Here is a 25,005-nt window from a genome sequence, read left to right as displayed (position 1 = left end):
AGTATTTACAAGTATGTGGACTGTCAAAGTTCCTAAAATACAATGGGAAAGTAATTAATTATGCTTGAAAATAATTCCTGATCATATGGGGCTTAACGGCAGGAGCACAGCAAGTTCAATTGGTCAGTGCAATCAAATGTTTTCAGAAAAAAAAAAATGTTTTTGAAAGATTACATCTTGTGTCTGCGTGTTATGTTTAATTTTCTGAGCCAATGTTTGTCTCATCAACAATTGAATTATGATAACACATAATGACAGTATTGATTCTTGATATCAGGGAAAATATTTAAGTAGGCACACTGAATGCTAGAGAATGTGACACTAACTTAATGTTCGTGTTTCATTATCCTAGAGTTGATAAAAAAATTGGCAAAAAAATTGGCAAAAAAAAAAAAAAAAAGAAAGAAAGAAAAAAGACAAACCTTTTTGGGAATAGGTTTTAGACTTTTTGTTACAGCTGTTGAGCAACATTTGTGACTTTTACATATTACTGAAATAAACATTTCATAAAAGTGCACATGTAGCAATATCTAACTAATTTACATAAAGAAAAACACTCCAGACAGGGTCATAAATTGATGTTTGTTTATTTTTCCCCCAGACAAGATGGATTGAAAGCCAGCCTTTCCTGCCTGGAATCAGATTTCCTTAATTGCATATTGAAGCTTTGATCATTTGAGTTCACCGAAACAAATATAAGAAAAGATAAGAAGGCTGGCAATAAAATAAATTTCAGAATTAGCCCTGGTCAAATCAAAAACATCTTTTTTAGAAAGTTTTAAAAAATAAAAAGGTATAATAACCATATTTTCAACGATGAATCAAATCTTTAAAACAAACCAAGCAGCAAAAAATTCTGAAGGGTGTGGACCCTCACAGTGCAGCTACCAATCTGTGGCATTCATAATAAAAGGACAAGATTTACAGGCTTGTGTGTGAAGATTGCAGCAGAGAATACAGAGCTGGTACAATTGGTGTGTTTTTTCTATAAATCGTAACCTCCTTGTTTGGAGAAACAGTGGAGGAAGTTCAGCTTCTGTCGTCCGCTGCCCACATGTAGGCAGATGAGAGACGGTGCAGCAGTGAGACGCTGAGAGGAAATTGCAGTTTAACAATACACTTGATTTTTGCCTTTTTTGAAGCCGAACTTAATGGAGGTATTTGGACAGCAAATAGGACTCAGTGCAGAGCAGAATTTAAGAGAGGATTTAAAATATATAGTGAAGAAAGAATGCCACAAAAAACACTGCCATTAAAATCCTCAAGTATTTCTTAAATTCAAAAGTCTTAATCTCTAGAAGACAAGAGCTGTGTAAACTGAGCTACGTCTTAGAATCGCAGTGATTTTAGTTTGAAATAGTTTGTTAATCTAACAGATTAAAGGCATCAAAAGATCGTCAACCTTCTTCACATTTCAGCAGATACTGTCTGTAAATAATACCTTATTTGTTTAATTTAACAGCTTTGGGAGCATTTGGGGGGGAGATGGGATTTGAAATTACCATTATTAGACTGCAGTGTAAATTATAATACTTAAAAAAAATAAAATAAAACTGAATGCAAACAAAGACACTGGACATGTATAATGGCTTCTCTTGATAAAACGAAAGCTTTAAAAGCTCCTTTGAGGAGGAAACACACATAAAAAGGCCCTATTTGGCTTCAAGTGTTGATGTCCAGGCTTTGGCTTTTTAATGGGCACCCCATGACCCAGTAGTTCCACTCAGGTTTAAGGATCTTCCCCAGTTTGGGATGCAGTCTGCAGGGACAACAGCAGAAATCCTGTGGTCTGAGTATCCAGTGGCCCCTCTCACTCCTCTGGGGTTTTCCTGGGACCAGAACGACCTACATTTCGACGAGCTAAACTACCTGAGACGACACCAGAAAGCAAAAGGTTAAGATTTTTGCAAGTGTAATTTTATCCAGACAAAATGAAGAGGGGAAAAAAAACAAAAAAAAAAAAAACAGCATCATCCACATATGTTTACAGTGGCTTTATTTTCTCCCCTAAAGTCTAGAAAACATTGATAAACAAATGTTCTCCAACTGCAAAGAAAACATATAAAAGGAGAACAAATATGCAAAGATTTAGACAAAATGGGAGGAAGACTGTACTCCACGGTCCAGAGGAACATGGAGGAATCTGGGTATGGTGCAAATATGCAATGCTCTCATTCTCTCTCCTCTCCACTCCTAAACAAGACAATCACCCACAATGTAAACAATACAGTAATTGACTTTTTCCAAGACCACTGATTTCGAACACCTTGGCCACAGAAGTGAATACGTCAGACACTAATGCTACATCCACACAGCAGGTCTTGATGGTCAATTCTGATTTTATGCTGAAATCTGATTTTTGTGGGGTGGCCGTTCATACTACTATGTAATGCGACCGCCATCAGACTGCTGCCTAAATGGTTCAACCTGCATGCGCATGCGCTGATAACAGAAGGAGACATCACACAGCAGCGATCTGTTTACGGAAGTAATGGTGAACATGGATACCGGCCGGCGTCTCTCCTCATTATTAGAAAGCTGCTGAGCAGTGGGAGCCGACAATATTAAGAACACATCATAGCCAGATGAAGGTAAGACAAAACCTGCCCAGCTATTAACAATAGTCTGTTGTGGAGCGCTGTGTGGATGTAATGAGAGCCAGGACAGTGACGTGAAAGATGGATAAAATGCGACGTTTTGAAAAATATCCAATATGTATGCAAATTAGTACCACACATGGAAGTGGCACAAATCAGATTTTTTGGGGGTGAAAAGATCGGAATAGGGCCGTTCGCACTGCCATTGAAAGAGACAGTTATAGGTCACATATGGGCAAAAAGATCAGATTTGGGTCTCATTTCCCTGCAGTGTGAACACAGCCTAAGTCTACCAGCTAAGATTGATGGCACGCTGACCATAGCCAGTAAACTATGGCTACGTTCACACTGCAGCCTGAAGTGACCCATTTCTGACTTTTTTTGCCCATATGCGACCTGGATCTGATCTTTTTATGACAGTCTGAACAACACAGATCGGATTTTTTCAAATGCGACCCAGGCCACTTGGATATGTGGTCCTGAATCCGATACGTATCTGATCTTTTCAAATGCGACCTGTGTCTGTACGGCCGGGTCGCATTTATCCGACCTGTACGTCACCGATACTCGACAAACGTCACTATTCTGCGTCCTGCTATGCAGAAACGGGAAGAAAGACGACACCCATAGCGGACTACAATGAGGAGAGCAGTCAGTGGAGAGAAAGCTCTGGTTAGAAAATAAATTAAAGATCGCAAAATGCGCGCCAGCATTATAATCCATGTTTACTTCCGCAAACACTGAGGACACTTGCTACTTGTGACGTCATCGCGTCCTCGAGTGCGCATGCGGGACACTTCGGTTCAACGCATTCAGTTCAAAAAAATCGGAATTGAGCATTAAGACCTGCAGTGTGAACATAGCCTTAGTCTGAAAAGAAGTAGCATCCTCGTTGGGAGATCACACCTAAAAGTCAAGGTAGCTAAGCATCTAACCATTGTGCACAAATCCCTCTGATTTAGGATTCTCCCTGCTAGGATTATTCAGTTTACTTGAAGGTGAAACTGTTAACAGTAATACGTGCAGCACACATATCAAATGCCTGAGTCTGTAGAAGCTGGGACAGGATTTTTCTGTCGCCTGTCTGACTTTGGTAGAGAGGATTTGGCAAGTTGTTCACGAGCGCAACCCAAACGCTGTACTCTGGACATATTTCCTCACTTATCGTTCTAAGTTTATGTCTTTATCAGCTGAAGTTGGGTCTTTTTTGACACTGACATGAGGATCATTGGCTATTACACCCAAGTTGCCCAACTTGCACCTTCACACAGTTTATGTTAAGCTTCATAACTATCGAGAACAGCAGTGTTAAAGAAACACTTTGCCTGACAAAATAGTTGTTAGTGGATAAGGAAACCAGAATCTTTTGAATATAATCCTCTTAATGTACAGTGAGCCACCTTCAGGAGATAAATGCTTTCACAATCAAGTGAAAGCTGCAGGTAAATGTCTCCCAACAGGGCTGCTTCATCAGGGGAGCAGCTTAAGATGTCCTTTAACTCCTTTACTCCTTCAACGTGTAGCCTTAAACAGAAAACAGCTACATTTGTTGTGGTTTTACATGTGCGGGCGGTATCAAGCTACCCAGTCCCCTGAGACTCAGTCTGCTACGTTCATCTAAGTCCACTCGAAGCAGAGCGAACTTCAGGACTCTGCGACAGGCTCTCTAACAGCAATGAAGACCAGGATTTCCCCCACCGTATTCTAAGCATCATTTGTTTGCTTGTTCTCAATGTTTAAGAGCATAAAACGCTCAGTAAAGTTCCCATCTGGGAGAAAACCTCCATAAGCTAACATGCTAGCTTTTATTATCTTGACCCACACTACGGTACCTGGTGGCACCCCTCCTTCAAGCTGCATTAACGCTCCTCACGCTTCCACTACCCACCACCTACCGCCAGGATTACTAAATTTTCTGAGGGAAACCCTGAAGACAACATTTCCACGATCTTGTGATTGGAAACAGTCCCAGCAGGTTTACGAGTCACAGTGGATGAAGTATACCCATAAGAACTTGCAGTAAAAATACTCTTTTTGCCTACAAGGGGCTATAACAACTTCACAAAACCTAACTTCCAAAGGTGTATTAAAATAACCAAAAAATAAATAAATGCGGTATCTTATGTAAAATACAAATATAATGCCACACATACTACATTGCCAAAAGTATTCACTGATCTGCCTGTGAATGCCATTGTTTTGTTTGTGCAATAATCTTGAAATCCAATAGATGGCGCTGTTGCACCTTATATAAGTTTGTACTTATTGTTTATTTTATATAGTTTTAATATTTGTGAAGTTGTACCTCATAATTATCATTTGTTTTGAAAATTATTCACAGTATTTAATTTAAATAACATTAAGATGGATGCACTTATTTTGAAAGTGACATTTCCGTTTCCTGTCAATGTTGTAAGCTATCGGCACCACACTTGTGGTACAGCGTGGACTGCAAGAGCTCACAAAAGCTAAGAACTACGTTTGGTAGTGAAAACAGAAGATTTAAACAGAAGAATAAACCCCAGCCTTAGTCACAACAAACAGGCCAAAGTGGTATGTTTTTTTTTGCTACATGTATTGTATGTTAAGTTATGTTGTGAGGCTAATTATTTCTGTTGTATTTTTGCGCTTATTTTGTCAGTTCTACGGTGTTTAAGACCATTAAACATCAGTAAAATTATGTTTAATGAACTCTTGTCTTCGCGTTGTAACTGAGGCCAGCATACTGCCTTCACACCCATATGAACTTCAGTGACGCCCCATTCTTCATCCAGAGTGATTAATATGTCCCCCTTCTACAGCTATGGAAGCTTAAACTCTTACAAGGAGGGTTTTCAGTAAGGTATAGGAGTATGTTTAAGGGAAAAATTACCCATCTTCCATAAGCACTTTTGTGATGACGGAGCCTGACGTCAGAAAAAAAAAAAAAAGACCAATCTCTCAGTCTCGACTCTTATTCAACCCAAAGATGTTCTGCCGGGTTGAGATCAGCACTCTGAGCAGGGTTAGGGCTAATGGATCCTTCCTTTGTGTGCCGGCATGAAGTCATGTTGGAACGGCAAGGGACCACCCTTGATCTGTTGGCAGTATGAAATTATCCAGGATCTCTTGGTATGCTGAACCGTTAGGAACTAATTTCACTGGAACTAGGCGACCTCTGGAGAGCCACTAATTCTTTCACAGATGTTTGCAGTCTGCTAGCCTGAGTATGAAACAGCTGTCGTCATGAAAATGATTGGAGCACCCAAATTCAATTATTTGGAAGGGTGAGCGAATACTTCCGGCAAAATAGTGTGTGGGGCCCAAAAGAAGATGCTGCAAACTCAAATACCTGCTTGCGGACTTAGAATTACATTCTGTTGCTTTCTCCTCCTCTCTTCCTGTGCAGATACCGCCTGAAAAAAAGAAACACAAAGATTACACAGCAGATCCTTTAAACATATATATTCTGACAAAAATCACTATGGTTGTGGGTCGACTTCAAGAAAACAAACCTGTTTCTCCTTTTCTCTCAAATTTTTAAGGTGGCCCGATGAGGCGGAGGTAAGGCTTTCCATTTTCACATTACCTGCAAAATGACACATTAGGATAATTAAAAAGGAAGCCAGAGATATATTTTCCTGCTTATCGGTTTCTTTATCTTTATCTGGTGTGGGTGTCTAATTTTAAGAACTTAAAAAAAAATCTGCCAGTGAAACTAATGTTGGAATAAAATTAAGATCCATCAAAGTTATGCAATAAAAAAATTCATACTGTACAGTTCACAAGCCTCTTATCTGATGAGGTAGTCTTGAGAACCAGCCCACCCTTTCTCGTCTTATCTCAGCTCTCATCGCCTCACTTTTTGCTGGTTTAACATCACACTGGAGCCATCTTCTTCCAATCCCAACACAATGAAGAAGCTTCTTTTATACATTTATTACCATCTAGCTATGAGGTCTGACACCTGGCGCCATCTTCATCCTAATAGGAGGCACTACTATCATTAGTTCAAGTTTGTCGTCAAACTGTTTTTAATATTTGCTTTTAGTTTCCATTTTCCCCAAGTTTTATTTGGTTTAAAATTTTCTGCATTTTATTCCAACTTGCTTTCATTCTGTTTTTATTTTCCTATATTTTAATCATGTAAAACACTTTGCATTGTCTTTGTACTGAAATGTGCTATACAAATACATATCACTTTGTGTGTTCGCTGTTGTGTTTTATAGCATCAATATTCCTTACACCTCAGTTATCCCTGGTATTGTCTAATTGCATCAATTAAACTTCCTAAAACCTTCACCAAAGCCTCTAGAACATCCTGTCAAATGCTTGAAATGTTGATTTCATATATCTCATAGAAATTTGCGAGAATGGAAAAACACAGCCCCCCCCCCCCACACTTGCACCCAGTGGCCCAAGGATCTAATCTCTCCTTCAATCCGCAAAAAGGTCAGTTACTCAGTGACAAATTCTCATGCTGAGCTTTGCAAGCAATGAGGAGCTTTTCTGCAACATTATACAACTCTTCAAACATATATTGGATTCAGTAAGGAGTTTATCCATACATGGGTCCTATCTTATTAACAAACTGGCTGCAGATATTGATTTCTGTCAGAGAAAGGGTTTGAAAGAGGACTTTAACCTAGATTATGATCTAGGTTAGAATCCATAGAGTACTGTATTTTTCGGACTATAAATTGCATTCATACAGAGGCGCGTTGCAGCTCGAAGGAGAGCCCAGATCGAGACAGAACCCCATCATCGGGCTGTCCGTGAAGCTAATAACAGCTAGCGTTAGCTTATGTTGTTTGGGCGGTTTACAATTTTGCTGATGCACATTCAAGAGCTTTAGTGACCTTTCTATGTTGCTGTCAAACATCCGTGTCAAAATGTTAGTTTAGCATGTAGCACCGTTATGCTGACGGTCTAATTTTAGCATAATTTTGACAACTTTCTTGCTGATAACTTGCTAGTTGGCTTGTTGTGCTACTTTCCCCCATTCAACCTCTGAGGTATGTTCCATGTTATTCAGCCTGTTGTGGTTGCAATTGTGTAATTGAATAAGTTGTTTTACCAGATTAAGTCAGTTTCTTGTCTTGGATTTTGTGAAAGAAATTTCTAAAATCAATGCGATTTATAGTCCGGTGTGGCTGATATATGTCTTTTTCCTCTTTATGACGCATTTTTTACTGATGCAATTTATATTCCGGAGCAACTTAGTCCAAAAAACACGTTATGTGCTTTGATTCTCTATATGTACCTGGTGATCTTGAATAATCTAGTGTGCATCTTGTCCCCCCCTGCTTATTTCTTTTTAATTCAATAAAAGTATCTTTGAGAAAAGAAAAGAGGCGTCCAAGAACCTGCGGGGCTTCTGTAAAGGTGACAGTCCTTCTTGATGTGGGCACTTGATCCACACAGGAAGCAGCAGCGTATGTCCAGTGCATCTCTTTTCTTCCAGTGTTCATTCTTGTACCTGACTGGATCCATTAAATCCTCCGCTGAATCAGGATCTCGTCTGTGCTTGGGTCTAGTAAAAAAAACACATACGTGTTACATGACGTTCCAAATGTTTCGATTGCAAACACAAGATTGACTCACACACACACACGTCCTGTGATTATACCCACTTGTTGCGCATGGGGCAGTCTTTTAAAAAGTGTCCAATCTTGCCACAGACGCGGCAGCAGCGATCGTTGGGAGCAACTTGTCCCTCAGTTAGAACTTCTGGATCAAAGAAATACTCCTGTGCACAACAAATATAATATCCCCGCTTAAATTAGACCAATAAAATGTAAAGAAATAGCTTCCAGCTTTCCAAAACTGACCATTTCACTGGGATATACTGGTGGCAAAACTTTCATCGGTGTGCCAAACACTCTTCTTCCATTGATGAATGCCTTCATGATAAAATTTGTCACTGTTTTGATGACAAAACAGGTTGTTACAGGGGATAACAGCTTTGCAAGGACAGAAGATAAAAAAAAAAAAAACGGGACAACAAGGTACAGACCATAAAGACGGAAACAATAAATTATCACATACTTCTCCTGGAGAGACCAGCACCCAAATTATGATTCAGGTCAAATGGATCTGGAATGTGAAGAGAGAGGCTTTAAGGAGACAGTCCGGCAACACATTTCTGAATCTTTCTTTGAGTAAAACAGACCTTCGATGACAATGTACTTGGACGTCCACTGTTTGTTGAACGTGGTGAGGCGGGCATGTTGTCGAATACAAACAACATGCTCTCTGAAGTCAAAGTCCTCTGTGTAGAAGCGGAGCAGGCCGAGCCAAAGCTCCCCCACTGTCTCGGTGTTCGTTCCGTACTGTGGCCAGAGACGAGGCTGCAGGTGGACCAAGATGACAACATACCACACGTTACAAAATCGTCACTTACTGTTTCACATGAACACACAAAAACCGTTTATTTGGAGTTATATTTAGATTTTAAAACCAACAGAAACTAGTTTAGAACTGTGAAGGGGAAGGGAAAAAAAGTGGACACGACAGCTTCTTAAACGATAGATGGGTTTTACAAATAAAACTCTGGAAAGTTGCATTAATAGAATGTATTCAGGCCCTTTTTACTCTTGCGCCTTAAATGAAATCAAACGTTTCTGATTTACTGAAGCAAGAACATGGGAAAGCTTGCATTACAATTCAATATTACCCCGATAAAATGCATTAGGGTTGTGAACAAGTTCATAGGCTATGAGTACTTTGCAAGGTACTTAAAACATACTCACCAGGGTTTTTAAATCATCAAAGAAGTACACGTTCCAGCCATCAACAGGCACTTCTGGCTTTGTTTTGCCATCAAAAATCTGCAAAACAACCGACACTTAATAAATCTCCTAAAAGGCTTTGAACTTTAATTTAATTTCCTAACTTACACAGAAAATACAAAATCATAAATAAATGAAACATTCCAGCACAAAGAGTTTCATTTGAACTTTTTTACGGTGCGTCATCTGTACCTCTTGCAGCACAGGAATGACTGGTGGGTTTCTCTGCTGAAGGAAGAACAGCACCATGAGAGTGTAGGCGTAGGAGGAGAGGCTGCCCCGTGAAGCATCTCCAATATCGCACATCTGTAATGGAGGGGGGGGCACAGAGTGAGATGCAGTATAAACAGAGAAAAAAAAGTTGCCTTAGGCGAACACCCTAGGCGTGTTCACCTTTGCAAAAACCTTCATGATATAACAGAGGATCTTCACTCTTCTGTCTATGGCAGCGTATGATGCTAGCAGGCGTGTGTTGTGAAGGGCCTGGAGAGAAAGAAAGAAAAAAGCTTTCAGTGGCCCCAATAATAACAAATCATAGAGCCAAGGACAGGGGCAGATTCCTACCAATGTGTTGTAGAGGCTGATGTCTCCCTCCAAGCCAGTGCGAATGTGATAAAACTTAACAATGGGTACTTTAGCTGTGGTGATGGGAAGTATGTTCTTAAGACCTGGCAACAGAAAATAAATGCCATTCAGACGTTACTTTAGCATAAACCACCAATGTTAACTTGTTTCACTTTTTAACATTCCTTAAAATGATTAAAGTCAACCCCTAAGTTAATCCGTCTGGGAAAACACATTTTGATGGTTGAGATTTTACTGGAACATTATTACCCAGAAGTTGGTGTACCGTATTTTTCGGACTATAAGTCGTTCCAGAATGTAAGTCGCATCAGTCAAAAATGCGTCATAGGGAGGAATAAAACTTATACGAGTCACATTGGACTATATGTCGCATTTCTTTAGAAATTTCTTTGACACAATCCAAGACTAAAAGCTGACATTTAATCTCGTAAAATAACTTATTCAATTACATAGCTGCATCCACAATGGGCTGAATAACATGGGACATCAATCGGAGGGTGAATGGGGTAAATTAGCTTAACAAGCCAGAAACTCAAACTGGGAAGGTTCTCGCTAGCGCACTTCAGCTTAACGCCGGTTACGCTGAAAGTTCAGTCAAATTAGACCATGAGCGTAGCGGTGCTACGTGCTAAGCTAACAGTACGACGCGAATGTTTCAGAGCAACACAAAGCTCACGCGCATCAGGGACGTAAACGGCCTGGACAACAGACCTGTAAGCTAGCGCTAGCTGTTATTAGCTTCACGGACAGCCCAAAAACAGGGTTCTGTCTTGGACTGGGCTCTCCTTTTGAGCAGCACCACGCAACGCTCCGCTGCGTGAATGCAGACTGAAACAGCAAAACATACAAACATGTTCAGTCTTTGTTGTCTAGAAGTTAATGTTTCACTTATTTTACTATATGCTGGTACAACAGCAGCATATAGTTTTCACAAGCCTAGAGAGCGCTCTTGTGGCTATAAATGATAATGTTTACTGGTTCATGTTGGTCAGTATGAGTTACTATTTAAAATTGATTTACAAGTCGCACCTGAATACAAATTGCAGGATCGGCCAAACTATGAAAAAAGTGCGACTTATGGTGGATAAAATACAGTAATTAGGTTAAAGTTCAATTAGTCATCGTTATCAAAAGTGAAATAGACTCAAAGCAATAACGACTAAGTGAATTCTGTCATACCTGGGTGTTTCTTCAGCTGTCTTGCCAGGCCTTTAATGATATTAATGCAGTCAAATTCCTGTCAGAAAGATACATAAGCAAAGATTGTCTGCATAAATATCACAAAAATTACAACTTATGCTTCTTTCACCAAAATATAAAAGTTCATCATTTAACTAAATACTGAATTAGCATAATTTAAAAGGTTTATAATAAATGCTGACAGACAAACACAGTATCTTAATAGCAGTGTGAATAACTCACATCCATGGTTTCTTTCCCCTCCAAAACCATGCAGATGTCAAGATCACTATGTCTGAAGCCAAAACCATTTTTGGATGAGCCAAACAGCTGCAGGCGAGCCCCTGTGCAGCAAAAGTGAACCAAAAAGAAAACGGTCTCCATCAACAATTCATACAGGCACAGTCATGTGAAAAACTGAGTACATCCCGTCAAGCGCCTGTAGACTTTGCTGATTGCACCACAAATCCCCTTCTCTCAGAAGTTCTGCAGAGGATTTCATGCTGTGTTTAGGATGCTTGCCCTGTTTATCACCTGGTTTGAACCAAGCCTTTGTTGTCAAACATGTCGTCTCGTATTGGAAGTGCTTTGAGTCAATGATCAGCATGGTGTCCGGGTTCTCTGGCTACAGAAACAGGCCCAAACCATCAGCCACAGTTGCCTTTCTAAGGGCACCACTGATGTTCTTACTCCTGGGAATAATGGTAACGCCCACCTCCATGCTCCAGAATAATAATAATAAATGTAATTTATACTGCACTTTCCATCAAAAAGCTCTCAAAGTACTACAGTTAAAAAAGAGAAAAGCATAAAAAGCCTGTTTTTTGGTCTAAAGAGGACCAAAAGCTTTGCTAAAAAGAAATGTGTTAGATAAGCTAACTCACAAAAATCTGTTCTCTCTGTTCTCATAAACCTGTTCTCTCTTGCTGATGATCAATAGATAAAGTGCTTTAATTAGAATCAGGTAGTTACTTTCACTTATTGTTATTATATCCTAGGTAGCAAGGATGTACGTAGTTTTTTCATAACTGCACTGAAAGTAAAGACATTTTTCCCCTTGACTGGATATGAAGGGCAGGTCAAAAGCTTGAGTAAAAAATAAATAAATAAAAGAAAAATTATTTAATAAATGAAAATAAAGTAAACAACCATATAAAAAAAAACACAGATCACCGTACCAGCAAACTGTCGTCGAACAAAGCTCTCCAGGTCTTGAAGGATGAGCTCTCTCACACCGTTTTCCCGGTCATCAGGGGCAAAGTCGCCTAAAAAAGAAAGACAAATCCGTTTGTGGCATCTTTCACATTATGGTGAAGTGATTAATGCAGCTCAGTCCTTCTGAAAGCAACTTGGATTCATTGTAGGAATCTTTCATTACTGGACAATAACAAACTAATATAATTTACCCCCCTAACTAAATTAATCCAATGCAGTTAATGTAAAAAGAAGTCTCTCAATGGTAAAGGCACTTTCTCAAAGCTCTTTAAATAATGTCTTTAGCTTCATTACAGACAGTTTGAAGTAATAACAGAAGTACTTTTGCTTTTAATAGCTCCATCTCCTTCTTATATTATTTAAACCTCGCAACTTTACAATGTTTAGTGAAAGGAAGAACAGGAAAGCTCAAAGTGATGTGGTTGCTTCAACTACAAGGCAGTACTCACTGTAGCATTGTTCACAGACTCTGTTTAGGACATGGAGGAAGTCTGGTGTCAGCGGGGGGAGAGGATCCAGCTCCACCTTCTTAAAATCCTCCGGACAGTCCTTCTTCAGATGCCCATCACGTTTACACAAGCTGCACACCACCGTGTGCGACTAAAACAGCATCATGAGTTTAATTCAGATGAAGAGTTTACCTTACACTTATACTGAAAAGTATAAAGTTATATTCTAACCCACCTTTCCTTTGGTAAAAGCCTGCTTGGTGAACTCGTAAGCCAGTCGGCTTTGTTGTTGGTTTTTAGCCTTGGCGCAATCATTTTCAGTTCCGCTTTTTGTAGGCGAAGGTGAAAGCCTGACATGTGCCAGCTCCTCCTCATCCTCCTCCTCCAGAGAACCCGGTGTGTCCAAATCTGGGCCCTCCTCGTCGGACAGAAGTTCCTCCCCAGAGATCTCATCAACTGGGTAAATGTCTTCGTCCTCCGTTGTGAAGCTGTCCAAATGCTGTCGATCATGCGCCTGAATATCACCATCGAGGTCTTCGTCCTGCTCCTCCTCATCCTCCTCATCTTCCGAGAGATTGCTTTTGCCCCCATCTGCCTTTTCTCTCTCTTTGTCAGAGTCACTGCACTCCTCGATCTCCTCCTCCTCTTCAATGATGCAGTCGGAGTCGTCGGGGCCGTCGTCTGCTGCCCGCGTTTGATTTGCACGTTGGGCCTGAAGGGAGAGCTGACTGAAAGCAGACAGGCCACTGAAGGCTCCGTGCTCACGGCCCCGCCTGGCCTCTCCTCTTTGGTCAGCAGCGGGCGTGTTGAGCGGAAGAGCGAAGTATTTGTAGGTGGTCTTGAGGCAGTGGAGGATGTAGTCAAACATTTGCTGGCTGTTCACAGAGCGGGCCACGTTTCTCTTTACAGCAAACGGGTCTGAAAAACAGAACAATGTCTCGATATTATGCCCCGTTTGCGTGGTAAACCTTCATAAAAGGTTCAAAGAGGGGGGGCCACATGAAGGGAGAGGGGGGGACTGATAATCAAGGTTTGACTCCCTTAAAATCAAAAAGCTACTACAGAATGTCAGGATTTTAGGATCCAGGTGTCACATAGAGAGGCACAGAAGTGAGAGATGGGAAAGTGTCCATCAATGCAGACAAATCTGCACAAACCTATATAAATAAATCATAATATCATGAAAAGGTTGAATCTCATTTGTCACTCATTACAGAACAAGAAACTCGTATATAGATCCATCACACAGAGTGAAGTGTTTCAAACCCTTATTTCTCTTGTTTTCGATGATTATGGCTTACAGTGAATGAAAACCCAAAGCTCACTGTCAGAAAATTAAAAATATTGTGAAAACAGTTAAACATTGAAAATTCATAGTGTCATAGTTTAATCAGCTAATCATGACACCTGCAAAGGCTTCCTGGGCCTTAAAATAGTCTCTCACTCTGGGTCAGTAGGCGACACAATCATGGGGAAGACTGCTGACTGGGCGGATGTCCAGAAGACGGTCGACACCCTTCACATGGAGGGGAAGGCGGAAAAGGTCAATGCTGAAGAACCAGGTGGTTCCCAGAGTTCTGTATCCCCACATTCAGAGAAGGTTGAGTTAAAGTAAAAAGTGAGGCAGGAAAAGGTGCACCAGTAACCGCAGCCTTGAGAGGATTGTCAAGCCGAATCATTTTAGGAATTTAGGAGAAGCTTTAGAAGGAGTGGACTGAGGTTGGAGTCAGCACACAAAAAGCCACGACCCACAGACAAATCCTGCACATCGACTACAAGCATCCTACGTGGTCTAAGGAGAAACTAAAACTAGACTGTTGCCCGGTGGTGCAAAGTCCTTTTCTTAGATTAAAGTAAAGTTTGCATCACTGGGTTTATATTTATATATATATATATATATATATATATATATATATATATATATATATATATATATATATATATATATATATATAAATAAAAAAGCCATAAACATCAAAATTAAAATAAATATGGGCTTGAAATATTTTAATGTGTAATAAATCGATGTAAGTTCCACGTTCTGAAATGAATAACTTTTTTTACTTTTCTATGATACAGACATTTTTTTGGATGAACCTGTATAGATTGGGCCATTTCCTCCCATGTCCCCTTTGGTCCCTCACTTTCTAAATAAACTCTAAATTAATCTAAAAAGCTAGCAGACAAAAGTACTGCTAAACAGCACTCAGAGCTTTCAAATGCCACCAAACAGCAAGGAGGCCTGTAAAAATCTAAACTAACATGCCCAAAGTCAGTCCTAATGACCTGCTGAGGAAGTAGTTCAGCCACTTGAAGCAGCTATTACAGTGCCAGGACTGGTCCTTGGGCACCAGAGGTGAACCCCCCGGATCTAGACCTCTATACGACCTGTATCATTATCTTTATTAAAATGTGTGTGTTTTATTGGGATTTTATGTGGTAAACCAGCTCAAGTTAGAGCCTAATTATTAAATGGATGGAAAATGATACAAGGTTTCCAAATGTTTAAGAATTAAAAACTCAAAAATGTTGCTTGAATTCAACTCCTTTACCCTTACATAAAACCCTGTCCAACAATTTGTAGTGAGAAATCACCTAATCAGTACGTAAAGTCCACTTGCATGTAACTCAAGCTCTCTATGAATCCAGCTGTTCTTCAAAGGGCTCAGAGGTCTGGTAGAGAACATTAGTGAACAAACACCATCATGGAGACCATGGAGCACAGCAGACAGGTCAGGGATAAAGTTGTAAAGCTTGGTCAGGTTATAAAAACCAAGTCGCAAGTTTTGAACATCTCGCATGACACTGCTCAATCAATCATCTGAAAATAAAAAGGCAGGTTTATCTATATAGCACATTTAAGTAACAAGACAACTCAAAGTGCTTCAGGCCAGGCTGGAGAGTCAGAGTCCAGCAGGACGATATTAAACATACAGCAAGAAATGGACCAATTTAAACCAAAGCGTAGTGGTGAGTTAAGATGCTGCAATCAAAGCCCAGACTCACAACCGAGTCAGAATCTGTGACAAGTCCTGAAACTCAATATCCACAGACCTTTTAACACCAATCTGATTGAGCCTGAGCTTTATCACATAGAAAAATGGACAAACATCTCCATCCCCGGATGTGTAAAGCTGGTAGAGACATACTTCACAGGATCTGCGGTCAGAATTGCTGAGTCAGGTGGTTCTGCTAGGTTTTGACCAAGAGGTGCTGTAAGCATATGCCTGCCACTTATTTTAAATGTTAAGCATAATTTCCCTTCCACTACCAAGTCATGCACGCCCCCCTGTGTAGGTCCATCACATAAAAAACCCAATTAACCATGTTGAGGTTTCTGGTATTTAAAGTGAAAAAAAGGTATGACTATTTTAGCCAAATGCCACGTTTCACAAAGGAGAACAGTTAACTTCGGAGAGCTCCTGACCCTCGATAGCGATGCGTTTCTTCGGCCAGTCTTTCATCTCCCTCGAGAGGACGGCGTTGGTTCGCACACCGATCACGTTGTCGGCCATGATGAATTCCAGCGAGTAGAAGCGAAGCATTTCTATCCAGAGGAGCCCCACTTCCACCGCAGGGTGGGCGCTCTGAAACACCAGCGGTACCTGAAAGTCACAGCCAACGAGCGGAAGTATGACTACTAGCTCTGAACTGTTCATTTGTTTGAAGCAAACCATGTTTTTTTTTTTTTTTTTTAGTAAATATCAACCATATTTATCATTATTTCTCTGTTTTGATATGGTTCTTGTTGCTCAGGGAGGTTATTGGGTTATGCAAATCTGTCACATAAAACATCTGATTAGCTTAGCCATTTTCAAAACACTATTTTAAATCAACTAAATGTTTTTATGAATATTTTACTTTTTTGATTTTTATTATTACCTTCCCCTTCATAGTGGAGCTCTTTGCTGGCTGGGAGGTTTCTTTGGCGGAAGGGGGGTTGTAGGTCCAGTGAACGTACCCTTCATCAGTATGTGTGAGATTGAAGGCCGACAGCCTACTCAGTGAAAAAACCTTAATCTAAAGACAATGAGATCCCAAGGTTAGTTTCTACAGACGGCAAATGGGGAGAGCTAAACATCGGTTGCAGATTTGATTAATTTCCCACTACAAATGTGAAGTAATACACACCCCCTGGTTTAGATAAGTAGGCAAGAGAGGCTCTTTGCGCTTCTGTAAGTAAAAGATAACCATGAGGGCAAGCACGTATGGAGGCAAACCCCCTTCCTCTGGACGGTCGATTTCACAGATCTATAGAAAAGCAGAAAACAAAAAAAGTTTTATCTACATGAAAAGTGTGGATGCTGCATCGGCTTTACAGACTGCCTGGCTAATCTGGGACAAAGTGAAGACGGACCTGCGCCCAGCGTCTGAGACCCAACACCAGAGGGAGGAGAACACCGTCCATGTTGGCAAGGGCAGACAGGTAGGAGGTGGTCTGGAAAGCGTTTTCGTTCCCGGCACTCACTTTGCAGATTAAGCCACTGTTGAGGTAAAAATCATCGTTTGCTGTCACAAGAAATTTGCCCACAGAAACAAAGTATCTTGCAAAAGTATCCATTTCCAGTTAGCTTTTTTTTACGTTATCATTTCCTCTACAATTTGTGTGACGGATCAAAAAAAAAAAAAAAAAAACCAACAGGATGCATAATTGAAAGGAGAAAAAAAAAGTTGTTTGAGCATACAGAGCACCTAGAAAGTATTCAGTTCTTTACAAAGTTCCACATGTTCTTCATGATGAAAGCGTTATTCCAAAATCAATTTTTTTTTTCCCCACTGAAAACTCTACCTGCCATATCCCATAATAACAACATGGAAAACATTTGATAATTTTTAATAAATTTGCTAAAAAAAACAACAACAACAACAACAACCAAGAAAATGTTTTATTGCTCAAAAAAAATTTAAATAAACTTTAAGGCACCTTTCCCAGTATTACAGTAATAGGGACATTCCAGTCTGTTTGGATAAGTCTCTGTAAGCTTGCTACACTGGTTTTGGGGTATTTTTCCCAGTCTTCACCATAGATCTTTTCAAACTGTCAGGTTGGATGGCCAGCGTCAGTAGGAGGCCATTTGTAAGTCTTTCTAAAAGGTGTATAATTAAAAGGCCAGGCTCTGGCCGAGCCACACAAAGGCAATCCCAGACTGCTGCTGAAGCCACGTCACCATTATCTTGGCAGTGTGCTTCGGATCAATGTCCAGTAGGAAAATTAATTGTTGCCTTTCTTGAAGAATCTCTTTATATTTGGCTTCTGTCATCTCACCCTCTATACTGTTTAGAGGCCAGGTTCCTGCTGCAGAAAAACATCCTGACCACATGATGCTGCCACCATGATACGTTACAGAGGGGATGATGTTAGCCGTGTGATGAGCAGGGACTGTTTTAGTCCAGACATGAAGCTTGGAGTTCAGGCCAAAAGCTTCTTTGTTTTTAATCAGACCAGAGTTTCATTTCTTCTGGTTCTAATTGCTAAGGTGGGTTTCTGCTAAGCTCATTATGCCCATTTATGTTACAGGTATGACTGGTAGAGTGCATTAGCAATTGCTGACCTTCTGCATAGCTTATGCACTTGTGATTTATTTTTACAACAATTATAATTACCTGTATTTGTCATAGCAACTTTTTGTTCAGTCTATTAAACATGTCCTCCACATTTAACCCACTCCTTAGGAGAAGTGGGCTGCCACTGAGCGGAGCCTGGGGAGCATTCTGGGGCTGAGGATATTGCTCGGGACCCCAGAGTGGCAGTCTGTGGGATTCAAACCCAGGACCCTGCAGCCTTTCCAGGATGTAAACGCCCTGCTCCATCTACCAGGCCACCGTCTTATTATACATTTGCAAACAACAAAAGAAAAACCTCAAACCCCTTTTTTTCTCTTTGTCAAAACGGAACAGGGTGTTTACATCTCACCCGGTCCAATTATTGCCACCGACCTCTTTCTTTCTTTACAGATGACCACGGGTACCCTGGCATGGAAATCAGCTTCCACATTAAGAAAAAGGGCTGAAAATAACAAACAAACAAAAAAACATAAGACATAAAACATTTAACGCAGATTAGCAGCATGACAGTTTTTATTATTATGGTGGGATTTGTTCTTTTAAACAGTGGTTTGAAGAATAAGGAGACTTACGGCTCCCAGAGAGGCTCTCCTTAACCAGCAGCAAGACTTCTGGCTGATGCATCTGTGGACACGTTTCAATTCAAAACATGGATATGAAAAATTAGAGGAATTTGGTGAGATCTACTACCCAAAATGTGAGAAATTAATTATATTATAGCAATACAAAAAAACCAATTATATTTTTAAATGAAAACTGTTACAATTATTCATGGTGTCAGACATAGGAACGAAAAATCGAACTGTTAAACTCAGAGGGGACACTTACGTGAGGCGGGTACTGAATGTCAATGTTGACATCCGAATCCTTAAATCCAAACTTTGTGCAAGATGAGCCGTATAACCGGAGCCTTATTTCTACAAGAGGATAAGACGAAAACAAAGACTGACATAAAACTGTCACCAATTAGTCAAAAGATTTAAGTAGTTTAACAATAGTAGCAGTAGTTGTTTGACTGTCAGTGAAATAGACGTAATTCAGTAAAATAAAAACAACCATGCAGGTACGGGTTTTTAACAACCGATGTATGCCTTGTGCTCAGAAGTTTCACCTGGCAGGACGGACACTAGAAGGTCTTGCATGATAGAAACAACATTCTCTCTCCGTAAAACATCCTGGTCATTCATGCCATGCTCCTGGGCAACAGCCTTTAGAGCTGCGGTCACCGCACTGACGTGCTCCGGACCCGGAGGCGTGATCTCAGTCAGCATCAGCTGCTCCTGTTTCTCCTTGGAACACAAACAGAGGAAAAGTACTCAGTACTATTTTTAAAACATGCACAATGATTTGCCACGCCTTGAACTTCATCACATTCTGTCATATTACAGCTCCAAACCTCAGTCTAATTTGTTGCGTGGTAGCCCATTATTGTGGAAGTGGAAGGAAAACGATACATGGCTTTCAGGGTTAACGTGTTTTTACTAAAACAAATCTGAAAGGCTGGATATGCTGGAAGGTATGCTTCACCCCAGTCTCAAGTCTTTGCAGCCTCCGGCAGGTTTTCTTTTAGGGTTTTCCTGTCTTGAGCTTCATCCGTGTTCCTATTAATTCTGATTAACTTTCCTTACCCTGCTTGAGTAGAGTACCCCCCACAGCTTGCCACCAGCATCACCTAGTTTAGGGATCTTCAACACACCTGAGTCAAATAATCAGGTCATTGGCAGGACTCGGAGGTAATTCAGCCATTTCATTCAGGTGTGAGGGATCAGGGACACATCTAAAAGTTCTAGGACACCGGACCCTAGTTTAACTGTAGGAATGGTGCGTTCAGGGTGATTTGCAGAATTTTTGTCTCGTCTGACCAGAATATCTTCGTGCGAATAAGCGCTATCCCCCTTTATGACCTGTCACGATCTTCATATGGGACTTTTTAAAGCTTTCAATCAACTAGTTTGCAACGGTTACCCTGTTGACAGATTATCCCGCCTGAGCGGTGCATCTCTGCAGCTCCTCCAGAGGTACAGTGAACCTCCTAGCCGGTGAACCTCCTAGCCGCTTCTACGATTGACGTTTAGGTAGCGTTTAGGTAGACGACACTGTCGTGGTAGGTTGACAGTTGTTCCATAGTGCCCATTTCCCAGCTGAACAGTGCCCTCTGAGATGTTTAAAGCTTGGGGCCCTACCATTCTACAACCATTACCCCACAAGAAGGTAAGGGTATGTAGTAAATTATTATACATCTGTGCGTGGACGCATTTATTTATTTTACATGGTGCCCTGATTACTTTAATATACTGAAAACATTTGCCTGATACGAATATGAGGATGATCACGTTGTTTAAACTGGATTATTATAAGCATTAACGCTCAATGCAGGATGTTCTTAACAAGTAAACGGAGTGCGTCAATGAAATAAGATAGCTTCTTTACACTTGGAAACCGCATTTTTGTTGCTAGATAGACCCCAGAATGGATCAGAAACAGATTCTAAATGTAATAAAATTAGAATTGAATAAAGTTACGCTCAAAAATATTCTAAACTCTGGCAGATCTAAATTTTAAAGAGATTTTCATTCAATTAAGTAGTAGGAAGGAAGAAAGGCAGGTAGCCTTTAAAACATAACCACGTATAAATGTACACGACAGACACTGAAACATAAAAAGAGACAGAAAAATGGATAAAAAAACAGAAAGATTAAGAGAGACAGAAGATGGATGCTCGTATAGAGCTGGATTTTGTGATAGTGATGGAAAGCTAAGTGGAAGTAAGCTCCCACAAGACAGAGTCTTCACAACACAGCTCGATTCACACTGAGATTAAATTACACACATGGGTGGCTTGTGTCTACCACTTAGGTGACTTGTTTAAGGCAAACGGTGGCGCTAGATTTATTTAGGGCTGTGAGAAGGGCGCTGCATATAAATGCTTGTCACACTTTCAGAATTTTATTTATAAAAAAAAAAAAAAAAAAGGATAACCAGGAATCTTTGCCTTCCATTTCCCAATTAGGTGTAACTTTGTATTAGTTTCTTTGCATTAGTCTCTCCCAATACAATACACTGAGGGTTGCAGCTGGAACACGTCAAAATGTGAAAACGTTTACGGGGTCTGAATAGTGCTGCGAGGCACTGTACTGCATACCGTTATTAAGCATTAGAACTTAGAAACGACTTCTTACCCGAGCCCTCCTCTTGTGTCGTTTGTCTCTGGTGTGTTTGAAGGCATGAGCCACCGACTCCAGGAGAATGTCACACAAAGTGCAGGTGTAAAGTGCCACCGGATTGCTATGGGGATTCTGAATCGAACAAAAACAAAACTCAATGGGAAACCTTTCTAACTGGATCACGTAAAAAAAAAAAAAAAAAACAGTTCAGATATGGTGTTCGTGACAGCCACTACCTTCCTTAGTGGGTGTATCTCGTCTTTTTTAAGCCTTCTCTCTGCTTGCTGAATGTTTTGGAGCTCCTGGACTGAGACTCTGGACTCTTCAGTTTCAAGGCCCCTATACTCTTCAACCAAAGCTTTCTTCTTGCTTCTCTTCCTACGCTTTTTTCCTTTAGAATAAAGAATTAGTCAGTAATTAGTCATTTAAATGGAACATAGATGGGGTGTGGGAATTTTTTTTACACACTGAAGAAAAATGTCATGAGTGACTGATGCAAATTTTAGTTTAACTTTGCTTTATTTCATAGGGAACAACTATTTTGCCAAAAAAAACTTACCAGGTTTATGAGCAACGTCATCCGCGTCCTCTCTCCTGCCGTACTCTCCGTCCTCATTTGGACTTTCTCCCTGGGTTCTCCTCCTCCAGTGCTGCTGCTGTGAATACCCTCGCCAGGTATCCTCTTGACTGAAATCACTGCTCACTGAGCCTGAAAACCACTGGGAGTCGTCCCTCCGAGAAGGGCTTTGACCACCTCGAAATCCACCAGGCGAGTGGGCCAGCGGTCCCAGCCCTCCCTTCTTGGGACTGGCCTTGTAGGGACCACCCTGGTTCTTCTTGCCCTCCAATCTTGAGTTATGCCCATGGACCTGGTCTTGCATTTTCCAACTTTCACCCGTGTCAGCTGCAGTAGCTCCCTTCTCCGAGGCTCTTTGCTTAGCCCTATAGGGTCTGCCTGAGTTTTCCATGATTCGACTGCGCTGTACCTGCAAGATGAAGTGTAATTGTAATCCAGAATTTTTTATTTATTTTTTTTTTTTTGTTGTTTTTCGAAATGAAACTGGTGGTGCAGGAGGAATAAACAACAGCATTTGAATGAAAGCTATGCAAAAAAATCTGGAACTCTTTTCGTATACAATTCAAACAACACTCTTGAATTGCCGTGGCTTCTGTATCTCAGGAAACTGAATTTTCTGTCGTGAAATCAGTTTTCCTTCGAGCTGTTTTTTTGTAATTTTAAGGTATTTGTTTTTTTGTGATATTTGTTTCATGGAAAACCTTAATAACACCTATGTCACACGTGGGTTCTACTTACAAATGACTTATAAAAAATATACTGCTCAAAAAAATAAAGAGGACACTTGGAGTTACATTGTATTAAGTGTTCCCTTTATTTTTTTTGAGCATTATATATATATTTTTTTTCTTCAAAAGGAAACAAACATCACCCTACTGTTCCTTTAGTTGTTTAAGAATAATCCTCTCGATAATTTAACACTAAACACCCGCTTGAGCAAACGGCATAAAATTTCTATTTTTTTATCTATTGGACTTCTGCAAACTAAGCTTAGCTACTCATCTTAGGACGTAACCACACACGTAGACGTATAATTAACCCCAAAAAATGTCGAATTAAAACAAAACTGTGCGAAAAATGAAACTATAACATTGACACGTATCACCAAGACACCGCGCACTAAGGCTGGTGTTAACGGGCAGATTTCTATTAGGCAACAGGGCTCAACATACGTGGCTAACTGTAACTTGACAATAACTGTGAGGTGTTGTTAGCTTAAGTTAGCAACGTCTGCGGCACTCATTCCCGTTAACGCTTCCTCCTGTTGAACCACGCCACGCCGTTACCCGCGTAACCAACAAATACCAGAAGTGTTGGCCAAACTTCACAACAGCGTTAACCGCAGCATAGTAACAACAATGCTAATATTAGCTGCTAATAGTGTTAGCTGCTAACATGTAGCTTGCAACTCAGGCTAGCTCCGCAGCTAGCCTAATGCTAATGTTACGCTTTGTGTTGCGTTTTTTCCCCCAGTCTGCAGCCGTGGGCCGAGAAGCCTTTTTTTTTGTTCAAATACAGATATACAAGTCCGCATTGTTGTTAACAATACGTTTAGTACGTAAACACGATACATACTTGTCGGGTTGCTCATGTTGTCTTGTTGAGTTTGAGAGATGACGTAAAGGAGAACAGCAGGGCAGGCTTAAAAAAAAACATGGGTGGATAATAAAATAGGATTAAAACGTGTAAATCATGACAGACAAATAGTCCCAATAACAGCGATATTATAAAATATTTATTTTAATACGGCAAAAAAGATGGAAGATCACAAATACGGAAATTATTTTAATAAGTGGCAAAAAAATGCCATTAATCAGAATAGGCAAATCATGGGAGAAAAGCATTACTTTTACGAGTACAGGTTTAAATGTATTATTTTAGTAGCACGATGAACTAAAACTGTTAAATTATACAAGATAATCCTATAATATTGCCATAAAGTATAACTGTCTTCTACCAACCAGTTTTATTTTATGGCAATATTATAGGATTATCTTATATAATTTAACAGTTTTAGTTCATCATCCGTACTTTTTGTCACCTGTTCCTTGCTCTCACCGCAGATCACAATGTCATCTGCAAACGTTACGGTGCATGCAGATACCTGTCTAACTTGATCTATCAACATGTCCATCACCACAACAAACAAGAAGATCTTCATAGCGGACCACGGATGTAGTCCCACTTCGACCTTAAACCCCTCTGTCACAGCTACAGCACACCTCACCACTGTCTTACAACTCTCATGCATTTCCCGCACCACTCTAACATACTTTTCTGCTTCCCCATATTCCCTCGCACAATTTCACAGCTCCTCCCTCGGCACGCTGTTATATACCTTCTCTATTCAATTCAATTCAATTCAATTTTATTTATATAGCGCCAAATCATGAAACATGTCATCTCAAGGCACTTTACAAAGTCAAGTTCAATCATATTATACAGATTGGGTCAGATTATACAGATTGGTCAAAAATGTCCTATATAAGGAAACCAGTTGATTGCATCAAAGTCCCGACAAGCAGCATTCACTCCTGGGGAACCGTAGAGCCACAGGAAGAGTCATCTGCATTGTACATGGCTTTGCTGCAATCCCTCATACCGAGCAAGCATGAAGCGACAGTGGGAAGAAAAACCACCCATTAACGGGAAGGAAAAACCTCCGGCAGAACCGGGCTCAGTATGAACGGTCATCTGCCTCGACCGACTGGGGTTACAGAAGACAGAACAGAGACACAACAAGAGGAAAAAAAAGCACAGAAGCACACATTGATCTAGTAATCTGTTCTACATTAGATGGTAGTAGCGGGTGAGCCGTCTTCTCTGGATGATGTCACAGTTAACAGAACGCCAGACCAGGTGTACCTACTATGAAGAAAAAGAGAGAGAGCAAAAAGTTAAAAG

The 25,005-nt window shown here is 40.4% G+C and overlaps 1 protein-coding gene across 1 annotated transcript; it reads right to left on the bottom strand.

Annotated features, from left to right (window-relative positions):
* Positions 1-568: 568 nt before the first annotated feature.
* On the bottom strand, positions 569-23,754 carry tut7 (terminal uridylyl transferase 7). Its single transcript, XM_036144019.1, has 29 exons — positions 23,677-23,754; positions 22,084-22,510; positions 21,761-21,915; positions 21,540-21,656; positions 19,472-19,649; positions 19,189-19,277; positions 18,933-18,984; positions 18,733-18,802; positions 17,153-17,279; positions 16,927-17,046; positions 16,678-16,815; positions 16,223-16,400; positions 13,031-13,713; positions 12,796-12,946; positions 12,310-12,396; positions 11,375-11,475; positions 11,132-11,189; positions 9,932-10,035; positions 9,761-9,850; positions 9,560-9,673; positions 9,329-9,406; positions 8,749-8,926; positions 8,625-8,672; positions 8,408-8,499; positions 8,210-8,325; positions 7,943-8,109; positions 6,092-6,165; positions 5,929-5,992; positions 569-1,869 (listed from the first exon to the last, which is right to left on the bottom strand). Exons 2-29 carry the CDS (start codon positions 22,490-22,492, stop codon positions 1,811-1,813), a joined length of 3,897 nt encoding a protein of 1,298 aa, XP_035999912.1. The 5' UTR covers positions 22,493-22,510; positions 23,677-23,754; the 3' UTR covers positions 569-1,810.
* Positions 23,755-25,005: the final 1,251 nt, after the last annotated feature.

Source organism: Fundulus heteroclitus, chromosome 12 (genome assembly GCF_011125445.2).
Source record: "Fundulus heteroclitus isolate FHET01 chromosome 12, MU-UCD_Fhet_4.1, whole genome shotgun sequence".
Lineage (NCBI taxonomy): Eukaryota > Metazoa > Chordata > Actinopteri > Cyprinodontiformes > Fundulidae > Fundulus > Fundulus heteroclitus.
This window is presented reverse-complemented; position numbering and strand designations above follow the sequence as displayed.